At 44.1% G+C, this 11,500-nt stretch overlaps 1 protein-coding gene across 3 annotated transcripts; it reads left to right on the plus strand.

Moving 5' to 3' along the window:
* Positions 1-474: 474 nt before the first annotated feature.
* Positions 475-8,435, plus strand: LOC122820908. Of its 3 annotated transcripts, none has more exons than XM_044098603.1 (9): positions 476-735; positions 1,957-2,298; positions 2,439-2,540; positions 2,685-3,017; positions 5,983-6,306; positions 6,531-6,860; positions 6,958-7,302; positions 7,541-7,616; positions 7,997-8,435. In XM_044098603.1, the coding sequence occupies exons 1-9, from the start codon at positions 666-668 to the stop codon at positions 8,043-8,045; spliced, it is 1,971 nt and encodes a 656-aa protein (XP_043954538.1). In that variant the 5' UTR covers positions 476-665; the 3' UTR covers positions 8,046-8,435. The 3 variants fall into 3 exon arrangements, with proteins under 3 accessions (XP_043954539.1, XP_043954538.1, XP_043954536.1); XM_044098601.1 differs by having other exon boundaries at positions 477-735; positions 2,436-2,540; XM_044098604.1 differs by lacking the exon at positions 7,541-7,616 and having other exon boundaries at positions 475-735; positions 2,436-2,540.
* Positions 8,436-11,500: the final 3,065 nt, after the last annotated feature.

Below are 11,500 nucleotides of genomic sequence, written 5' to 3' on the forward strand. Positions count from 1 at the left end.
AGATTTTCTTCCTCTAGTTTTTCCTCCAGTTCTTCCTGTTCTTCTCCTTGTTGTCTCTAATCTTTACTTTGAGCTGCTTCTGTTTCCTCAATAACTCTGTCTCCTTCCCTAAAGGGTTAAATCATCAGATATTGCCACAAATGCATTGGGGTGTTGTGTCTGTATCCTAGCAACAACATAATTGATGACATCACATGCAACTGATGACATCACATGTATTATGACAACAGCTGAGGCTGAAATGTGACACTGCTGACCTCTGATAGTAAATAATCTGGTCAGAAACTTCCTGCCAACATTCTTCAACAATACTTACTCAGCTACATGAGATTGAAACTACAAACAGATGCATCATGGGTAACGTAGTGCTAAACAAACAGACGTCTTTTAACAAATTCAGTGTAAATGTTATATTTTTAAGGTTTCTGCTTTGTGCGTCACTCTGAATATAAATATCAGAAACTCTTCAGAAATGAAGCATTAAATCTGGTTCGGCCAGGAAAGTTTTCAGATGTCAAACCGGAAGTCCAGGATCTTGGGAAAAGTGGTCTGTGACGTCACGGCTGGGTTAGAAACTGAAAGAAGAACTCAGAATCTCCCGAACTCCGATCTGGACCTGCAGGCCGGATTCTGGTTCTGACCGTGGATTAGAGAGACGTTCTGAGATGTTTCTGCAGCAGCAGCTGGTGGTTCTGGTCCCGGTCCCGGTCCTGGTTCTGGTTCTGGTTCTGCTCGGTATGTGACCTCCTGCTCGGTATCAACCAACACATTCGGAACCAGGGGCGGACCTGTAATCAGTCCGGTACCGGGGAGTCGAGAAGCTGGAAGTTTAGAACTAAATGAATTTCAGGTTCTGGAAAAGTTCGAGTCATATGTCAGAACTTTCAAAATAAAATAAATCTAAAATCAGCATGTTGATCATATAAATGTTTAGTAAGGATTGTTTCTGTACAAATGAATAAATCTGATCACCTGACTTATTAATTAGAGAGAATTTCAAAATAAAGCTCATGAAACTGCGAATATAATCTGTAAAATAGCTTTAAAACTGGGATTAATTTCAGGATTATTTCAGTGCAGATGAAGAGCAGAACGTCTAGAAATGTTTGCATATTAATGATGTTAATCAGGACAGATTACAGCCTGGATTGATGATGAAAAATGATCAGATTAGTTATTAAATATTCCTGCAGCAGCGTCTTTACAACCCAACGGTCCAGAACGCTGCTGCTGGAGTTCTGACTAGAACCAGGAGGATAGAGACACCACCTGGTTCTACACCATCTAGTTCTACAATAACCAGTTCTAGACTTCTAGAAAATTGAAAAACATTTGAAACTCTGAGATGATTGGAGCTGATTAGATTAATAATCAATGAAACATTGATCAGTATATTAGTTGATGGCTTTTTAATGTAATGTTTATTTCTTGTTTCATAATGTGTTATATTTTTATGATGTAAAGAATTTTGAACTGCATTGTTGCTCAAATGTTCTAATAAGATAATAAACTGGACTTAATCAAAGGACCAGTTCTCTGGTTCTGCTCTACATGGATCTATAAATCAGATATAGATCTATAAATCAGATATAGATCTATAATACATTATAGATCCATGAATCCCACCAACAACAGATCTGAGAATGGACTGTAGAGACGAAGCTTCACAGAAACGTCCTGATGAAACGTCTGTCTGTCTGTCTGTTGTTGTTCTTTCTCTCTCTGATCGTCTTTATTCTCTGTCTGCTTGGACAGTCAGACGTTGGAATCAGGTTACAGTCCTGCTGCAGCAGCAGAAGCTGCTCCATGTTTGGTTCTGGTTCAGTCCGGATCAGGCAGAACAGAACCAGGATGAGCAGACGGGTTCTGGGATGGAGGAGTTCCTCAGGGTTCTGCTTCGTGTTTTAGATCTTCAGTTCCGTCAGATCTCAGACGGTTTCTTGTCTCTGTCCTCAGTTTCCCAGCATGCCTCAGGGCTCCAGGTGTTTGAGGGGGCGGAGTTTGTCCAGCTGCCCTGTCGGGTGAAGGTTTCTGAGTCTAACGGTTCTACAGCCGTTTGGGACCAAGATGAGCTGCGGATCCCTACGGTCCATGTTCGCCAGCCGGACGGCGATTACCTGAAGGACCAGAACCGGCGCTACGAAGGCCGGACGGCCATGATGGAGGACGCTCTGCTGACCGGAGACCTCAGCCTGACCCTGAGGAGACCCAGCTTCACCGACAGCGGGACCTTCACCTGCACCGTCCGCAGGCTTGGAGTGGAGCTGCACCAGGAGGCCGTGGAGCTGCAGGTCAAAGGTCAGGGCTGCAGGTCAAAGGTCAGGGCTGCAGGTCAAAGGTCAGGGCTGCAGGTCAAAGGTCAGGGCTGCAGCTGCTCTGGATGCTCAACATGTTGGAAGGTGTTCAGAACCGCTCTGTGTTCATGATGTGTGCAGAAGCTCCTGCTCCGGTCTGGCTCTGGGTTCTGGTGGTTCTGGTGGTTCTGGTGGTGGTTCCTGTTGTTTTGTACCACAGAGTTATAAAGAAGCCGACAGCAGCAGGTAAGTTGGTCACTAGATAAACCAGCTGATGTCTGGAAACAGAACGGCTGAAGGTCCAGTCCTGAGGTTCTCCCAGGTTCTGGTTCAGTGGCGTCCAGCGGCTCTCTGGACTTTACTCTCTGCCATGTTCTGGTTTCGTCTCAGTTCTTCCGTCTGAGACGGTGGAGATCAGAGAGGGGCTGAAGTCCGTCCTGCTGCCGGTTAAAACCCAGAAACGTCTCCACGGCGTCAGAGTGGAGTGGATCCGTTCTGACCAGAGGAACATCAGGATCCACGTGTTTGAGAACGGACAGAATCGCTCTGAGCTGCAGGAGGACAACCGGGTCCGGACCAAGATGAGACCGGACCTGCAGGAGAGCAGAGACCTGAGCCTGACCCTCAGGACGCCGCGGCTGGACGACTCTGGGGTTTATGACTGCATCGTCTACAGAGGAGGAGAAAAGCTGCTGCAGAAAGCTGTGACTCTCAGGGTCAAAGGTCAGTCTGACATCATGTTTCAGCATTAAGATACATTTCCACCATTACCTGATACATAGAAAGTGTTTGATTCTTAAACTCATAAAGTTTTATTTATAATTGGATCTAGAACCTGTTTTCATGATGAAACCTTCCCTTGGAGGGTCAGGCTGGCTAACAGGTCCAAACTGACGGATCAGAATCAGAGCAGCTAAAAACCTTCTGATGAGTTGGACCCCAACCAGCAGGGGGTCTCCTCTGGAACTGCACCTGTAGGTGGAGCCACAGGCCCGTGGGTTGGAGCTCTTTGGCCCAAACAGGAAACATGGCCCCCCCTCCCATGGGCCCACCACCAGTGAGAGGGGCCAAAGGGGTCGGGTGCATTGTGTGTTGGATGGCGGCCGAGGGAGGGGACCCTGGTGGTCCGATCCTCGGTTGTAGAAGCTCTTGGGACGTGGAATGTCACCTCTCTGGTGGGGAAGGAGCCGGAGCTAGTGTGTGTGAGGCTGAGAGGTTCTGGCTAGAAATAGTCGGTCTCACCTGGACGCATGGTTCTGGTTCTGGAACCAGTCTCCTTGAGAGGGGCTGGACATACTTCCACTGTGGAGTTGCCCAAGGTGAGAGGCGTTGGGCAGGAGTGGGCATACTTGTTGCTCCCCATCTCGGCGCCTGTACGTTGGGGTTTACCCTGGTGAACGAGAGGGTAGCCTCCCTCCGCCTACGGGTGGGGGGACGGGTCCTGACTGTCGTTTGTGCTTACGGGCCGAACGACAGTTCAGGTTACCCACCCTTTTTGGAGTCCCTAGAGGGGGTACTGGAGAGTGCTCCACCTGGGGACTCCCTTGTTCTGCTGGGGGACTTCAACACTCACTTGGGCAATGACAGTGAGGCCTGGAGGGGCGTGGTTGGGAGGAACGGCCCCCCGATCTGAACTGGAGTGGTGTTCTGTTGTTGGACTTCTGTGCTTGTAATAGATTGTCCATAACATGCTCAGGGTTCAGGGGTGTCTGTTTGTGCACTTGGCACCAGGACACCCTAGGCTGCAGTTTGATGATCGACTTTGTCATCGTTTCATCGGATCTGTGGCCGTATGTCTTGGACACTCGGGTGAAGAGAGGTTCTGTCCACTGACCACTACCTGGTGGTGAGTTGGCTCCGCTGGTGGGGGAGGATGCCGGTCAGACCTGGCAGCCCAAACGTGTTGTGAGGGTCTGCTGGGAACGTCTGGCAGTTTCCCATCAGGTGAAGCTTCAGCTTCCACCTCCAGGAGAGTTTCAGTGTCATTGAGTCAGAGTTGGCCGTGATCCTGAGGAGGTTAACCTGACCTTTGACCCCTCTGGTGGACACATAAGATAAGAGATGCATGTGGGACCAGAAGCAGCCAATAGGAATCAGAGAACCAGCATTGGATGGTTGCTGAGGTAAAAACTCAGATGTGACGATTTTGGAGGCTTTGGAGAAATTTGTGTTCAGCTTTGAGGCGATTCTGATCCAACATCCAGAACCAGAACCAGAACCAGAACCAGACTGTCTACAGCTGGATGATGTGCTGCTGATCTGGACTCAGCATCTCTACACGGAGCTCTGATCTCCTCTTAACAGGATCAATGAACCAATCAGTGAAACAGATATTAGAAACACAAAATATTCCCAAACAAGAGAAACATCTCCTGACCTCTGACCTTCTGTCAGCAACATGTTGACTGGAGGCTCAGAGATCCAGTTCAATACAGAGAATCTGCAGCGAGTCGCGTCTGTTAGTCTGTAAACATTTAATTTATTCAGGTTCAGATTTACTTAGAAAAATATGAAACAAAATCAGCTGATTTTTGATAAACGTCAGTTTATGAGGGAGGAGATGAAATCTAAAAATCAAAACTCTGATAGTCATTAATTCATTAAAATATGAGACAAATGGAGGAAATGAAGATGAATAAAGTTTAAGATCTTTATGAAGTTTTTACTGTTTCCTGTTTTTATGTGACAGATTTTGATATTGAGCATTTTAAACCTTTTTTTAAAAGAAAGTTTCCTTTTAAATTTATTAAACAAGATTCTTACTTTCACACATTTGTGTTTCTGTTTCTATTTATCTGTTTTCTTTGACACATAAAATATTTTGAGGGATTTTCTGTGTATTTATATAGAAATATTTTTTAATGTAGTGACTTTATAAAGTAAAGAAAATCAAAAACCTCCTGACTGCAGAAATAAAATCTAGAATATCGTCTGTTTGATGTTGAAATGATGATTTATCATCTTTTATTCAACAATCTGTCAGTTTGTTCTCAGTCACCACTGACTGCTGGTTCAAATCCCAGGAGGCCTGAAGGGTCGACCAGATAGTGGAGCCTAAAGTTCAGGTTGGATCCGTTTGGGACCTCAGGATCAAATATATACATTTATAGATGATGTGGTTCTGTTGGGTTCATCGGGTCGCGATCTACAGATTCACTGGAGCGTTTTGCAGCCGAGTGAAGAAGATCTGAGGGTCTGGAGAAGGTAGAGTGTCGGGGGGGCCCGGGGGGGGGGGGGGGTCAGAGGGGTGGGGGGGTCCTGACCCAACTGGAGGAGTTCAGGTACCTCAGGTTCATAAATGAAGGAGAAATGGAGGAGATGGACAGGCGGATTGGTGAAGTGAACTGGACGCTGTACTGGTCTGTACTGGTCTGTACTGGTGAAGAGAGACCTGAGTCTAAAGCTCTCGGTTTACTGGTGAACCTCTGACCTCTGACCTGCCCTTATCTATGGTCAGGTCAGACCATAGATCTGATCTGACCAGATCAGGTCGTGACTGACAGAAGAAAATTGTGAAAATCAGCAGCTGGACTGAGTTTCCTTCAAATGTTGCTGTAGCGTTAGCTAAACAAATGTTTACGGTTAGTTAGCGGTGCCCACTACTATGGTGAGGGTTCAGAACCATCAGGACTCCTTTAATCTCTGTTTGGTATTTGGTTTGAAATGGTTCTGGTTCTCCTCCTGACAGAGAGCCTGATGGAGGAGGTGGAGGTCGCCGACAGAGAGGAGTTCGTCCTTCTGCCCTTCAGAACCACAGCTGACCTGCCTGCAGAGAGCAAAGTGGTGTGGAGCCGCACTGACCAACACAACTCTGTCCATGAGTACCAGAACAGTCAGAACCAGGAGTATCTGAACCGGACTCAGATGAATCCTGACGCTCTGAGGACCGGAGACCTGACCCTGACCCTGAACTGCCCACGACTGGAGGACAGCGGCGTCTTCATCTGCACCGTCTACAACAACCAAGATGGGAGGATCCTGAAACGGAAAGTTCTAATACTCCATGTCAAAGGTCGGTACTGTTAACACTGGGGTCAGTAAACGCATCACTGGGGTCATTAAACGCATCACTGGGGTCAGTAAACGCATCACTGGGGTCAGTAAACGCATCACTGATGCTACTATAATATATCAATATTATAGTAAATATATTAATATATTAATTATATTAATATTAATATGATAGCACTAATGCATTAGTAACTCATCATGTATGACGTTCTGCTCTGTTCTCAGTCCATCAGGTAGAAAAGGTTTCTGTGCAGGAGGGCAGAAGGTCGGTGGTTCTTCCCTTTAAGGCTCCGTCTCCCCTGATGAATGAAGCTTCTGCTGTGGAGTGGAAACTGTCAGACCGAGAGAATAAGTTGGTCTGCAGACGTTGCAGAGACCAGAACTCACCAGCTCAGGACCATGAAGGTCACATGATGAATGAAGACCTGATGAGGACTGGAGATTTCAGCCTGATGATCAATAATGTCTCTCTGACTGACAGCCTGTTTATCTGCTCCGTTTACAACGAGGACAGGAAGATCCTCCGACAGAAAGTGGTGGTTCTGATAGTCAGAGGTCAGTGAAGGCAGCACATCTTCCTCATCAGAACCAGCTCTGGTTCCGCTCATCAGAACCAGCTCTGGTTCTGTTCACCTTCTGCTCTGGCCCTCAGGTTTTCAGTCGGAGGTCGTGAAGGTCACAGTCGGGGACCCATCGGTGTCACTTCCTTTTAAAATCCCTGCTCCTCTGGACGAGGACGTCAGGGTGGAGTGGACCCGCCCGGACTCCAAACAGACGGAGGTCCTCACCTTTAAGAACGGAGAAATTCGTTCACCCAAACAGGTCCTGGGTTACCGTTACCATGGTAACACAGAGATGGACAAAGACCTGCTGACCTCTGGAGACCTGAGTCTGGTCCTGAAGCGTCCGCGTCCTAAAGACAACGGCCTCTATAGATGCACCGTCTACAGCGGGGAGGAGGTCCAACACATGAAGATGGTGACGCTCAGTGTTGGAGGTCAGTAGGTGGAACCAGTCGGATCAGAACCATCACAATCTGCTAACAGGGCAGCAGGTCCAGAAAACCCACCAATCTGATGATTCATGTTCTGAAGAGATTCACCAGGATCCTGAAACAGAACCGTTAGACTTCCTGTGATCCCAAAGACCAACATAAGTCACAGTTAGCTGTTAGCTGTTAGCTGTAGCTTCAGTCACATGTTGGATCACTGATGTTCCTTCTGGTCTCTCTGCAGAACCTTTGGACGGCAGATTCACAGACCGACTGCTGAGTCACAAGAAGAGGAAAACAAGCAGAGACCCAAATCCAGAGTAAGAACCTTCCTGATGCCCCATCTGATTGGTTATCATCAGAAATGTTCTGTAATCTGATTGGTTATCATCAGAAATGTTCTGTAATCTGATTGGTTATGGACAGAAATGTTCTCCTCTGACTTTCCTGACATGTTTTCTCTCCACTCAGCAGTAACTTGAGTTCCTGATGGACTGAAGGTTCTGGTATCATTTAGTAAAGATCAGTTTGTTATTCTGTCCTCTGGACAGTGTTGTTGTTGATGTTGTTGATGTTGTTGATGTTGTTGATGTTGTTGTTGTTGTTGATATTGTTGATGTTGTTGTTGATGTTGATGTTGTTGTTGATATTTTATGGACCTCAGTACTTCAGTTGTTTCAGTTCTTCTGGTTTGTTTCAGGAACGTTCGGCTGGTCGAGGTCTTGAACTCATCGATGAATCAGAACTGACTTCTGGATCAAGGCTCGGTTCTGGATTATTGTTCTGGATCAGCTCTGGATGTTTCCAGAACATGTTTGGTACCAGGAGCCCTGAACCCGGACCAGATCCAGTACCAGTTGATCCAGAACCTTCCAGGATCATCGTCACGTTTCTGTCAGCCTGAGGAACCACAACTTTCAGTGTAGAAGGAAAAACTCTGGTTCTGGTTCTGGTTCTGGTTCTGACCTCCTCAGAGCGTCTCCTTCCTCTGGACCAGTAACGGTTGTTTCCTCAGCCACTCTACTTGCTCTACGTCTACATCAATACGATGGACCAACAGCCAGCCTGGACTCAGACGGGTCCAGATCTTCAGGTCTTCAGGTCTTCAGGTCCAGGTTCTGGTACTGAGGTCATTGTTCTCTATTATAAATGTCTGCAGGAAGCTGATAAACCAGATTAGAAACAAAAGATAAAAACTCTGGAGACAAAACTGAGAACTGACCTGATGAGGAAAAAACACCCAAAGGCTAAAGGTCAAAGGTTGTGACCCAGAGAGACACGAGAACAGCTTTGAGTTTTCACATGCAGAAAGACCAGAGATTCATTGTATAGAACAGATTTATGAGTTTATGTTCCTGAAACCCTTTTCTAGATCAATAAATCAGGATGTTAAGATGAAAATAAAGGAGAATTCACTGAGACTTTATTTAAATCTAAGATGTCAGAATGTAAATATATTTTATCTCATATTTACTTTAAGGACTGAGAGAATCTGTCATGTTTTTATTATAAATGTCTGCAGGAAGCTGATAAACCAGATTAGAAACAAAAGATAAAAACTCTGGAGACAAAACTGAGAACTGACCTGATATCTGATTGGAACAGCTCCGTTACCTTTGACCCATGCAGATGTTCCTGTGTTTCTAGATCAATAAATCAGGATGTTAAGATGAAAATAAAGGAGGAGAATCAGAACCTCTCTGATCTCCTCAAGAGTTAAATACAATTCATTTGTTTTTATCCTTTTTATCTATTAAAGTTGTGAACTTGAGATTATTGTTGAGATGAAGTAAACTGGTTCAAACTGGTTTAAACTGGTTCAAACTGGTTTAAACTGGTTCAAACTGGTTCAAACTGGTTCAAACTGGTTCAAACTGGTTTAAACTGGTTCAAACTGAATAAAATCACATCAACATGGTTTAAACTGAAACAATAAAGAAACTGGTTCAAACAGTAAACTCCTTCAGAGACTCTGGAACAGTTCAGACAGATCCAGTGATCTGATTGGCTGTTTCCTCCGGTTACCTTTGACCTCCAGGTGTTTCTAAACTGTCTGATGGTCTGAAGTAGTTTAGACTCAACCAGCTGTAATGTTTCTGTTATCATCCAGAGACCAGGCAGGTTTTACTGAGGGACCAATCCAGATCTTTACTGGTTCAACTAAACTGGTTTTTAAACTGGTTCATACAAACATTTTACCAACAAAACCACAACAAACTTTATCAGCTGTCTGTGGTTCAAACTGGTTCAAACTGGTTCAAACTGGTTCAAACTGGTTTAAACTGGTTCAAACTGGTTCAAACTGGTTTAAACTGGTTCAAACTGGTTTAAACTGGTTCAAACTGGTTCAAACTGGTTTAAACTGGTTCAAACTGGTTTAAACTGGTTCAAACTGGTTTAAACTGGTTCAAACTGGTTCAAACTGGTTTAAACTGGTTTAAACTGGTTCAAACTGGTTCAAACTGGTTTAAACTGGTTCAAACTGGTTTAAACTGGTTCAAACTGGTTTAAACTGGTTCAAACTGGTTCAAACTGGTTTAAACTGGTTTAAACTGGTTCAAACTGGTTCAAACTGGTTTAAACTGGTTCAAACTGGTTCAAACTGGTTCAAACTGGTTCAAACTGGTTCAAACTGGTTTAAACTGGTTCAAACTGGTTCAAACTGGTTTAAACTGGTTCAAACTGGTTTAAACTGGTTCAAACTGGTTCAAACTGGTTTAAACTGGTTCAAACTGGTTTAAACTGGTTCAAACTGGTTTAAACTGGTTCAAACTGGTTCAAACTGGTTTAAACTGGTTTAAACTGGTTCAAACTGGTTCAAACTGGTTTAAACTGGTTCAAACTGGTTTAAACTGGTTCAAACTGGTTTAAACTGGTTCAAACTGGTTCAAACTGGTTTAAACTGGTTTAAACTGGTTCAAACTGGTTCAAACTGGTTTAAACTGGTTCAAACTGGTTCAAACTGGTTCAAACTGGTTCAAACTGGTTTAAACTGGTTCAAACTGGTTCAAACTGGTTTAAACTGGTTCAAACTGGTTTAAACTGGTTCAAACTGGTTTAAACTGGTTCAAACTGGTTCAAACTGGTTCAAACTGGTTCAAACTGGTTCAAACTGGTTTAAACTGGTTCAAACTGGTTCAAACTGGTTCAAACTGGTTTAAACTGGTTTAAACTGGTTCAAACTGGTTCAAACTGGTTTAAACTGGTTCAAACTGGTTCAAACTGGTTCAAACTGGTTTAAACTGGTTCAAACTGGTTTAAACTGGTTTAAACTGGTTCAAACTGGTTCAAACTGGTTTAAACTGGTTCAAACTGGTTCAAACTGGTTTAAACTGGTTCAAACTGGTTCAAACTGGTTTAAACTGGTTCAAACTGGTTCAAACTGGTTTAAACTGGTTCAAACTGGTTCAAACTGGTTTAAACTGGTTCAAACTGGTTTAAACTGGTTTAAACTGGTTCAAACTGGTTTAAACTGGTTCAAACTGGTTCAAACTGGTTTAAACTGGTTCAAACTGGTTCAAACTGGTTTAAACTGGTTCAAACTGGTTTAAACTGGTTCAAACTGGTTCAAACTGGTTTAAACTGGTTCAAACTGGTTCAAACTGGTTTAAACTGGTTCAAACTGGTTCAAACTGGTTTAAACTGGTTCAAACTGGTTTAAACTGGTTCAAACTGGTTCAAACTGGTTTAAACTGGTTCAAACTGGTTTAAACTGGTTCAAACTGGTTCAAACTGGTTCAAACTGGTTCAAACTGGTTCAAACTGGTTTAAACTGGTTCAAACTGGTTTAAACTGGTTCAAACTGGTTCAAACTGGTTTAAACTGGTTTAAACTGGTTTAAACTGGTTTAAACTGGTTCAAACTGGTTCAAACTGGTTTAAACTGGTTTAAACTGGTTTAAACTGGTTCAAACTGGTTTAAACTGGTTCAAACTGGTTCAAACTGGTTTAAACTGGTTCAAACTGGTTTAAACTGGTTTAAACTGGTTCAAACTGGTTTAAACTGGTTCAAACTGGTTCAAACTGGTTTAAACTGGTTCAAACTGGTTTAAACTGGTTCAAACTGGTTCAAACTGGTTTAAACTGGTTCAAACTGGTTCAAACTGGTTCAAACTGGTTCAAACTGGTTCAAACTGGTTCAAACTGGTTCAAACTGGTTTAAACTGGTTCAAACTGGTTTAAACTGGTTCAAACTGGTTCAAACT

This window comes from Gambusia affinis, linkage group LG18, assembly GCF_019740435.1.
Source record: "Gambusia affinis linkage group LG18, SWU_Gaff_1.0, whole genome shotgun sequence".
In the NCBI taxonomy this organism is placed as follows: domain Eukaryota; kingdom Metazoa; phylum Chordata; class Actinopteri; order Cyprinodontiformes; family Poeciliidae; genus Gambusia; species Gambusia affinis.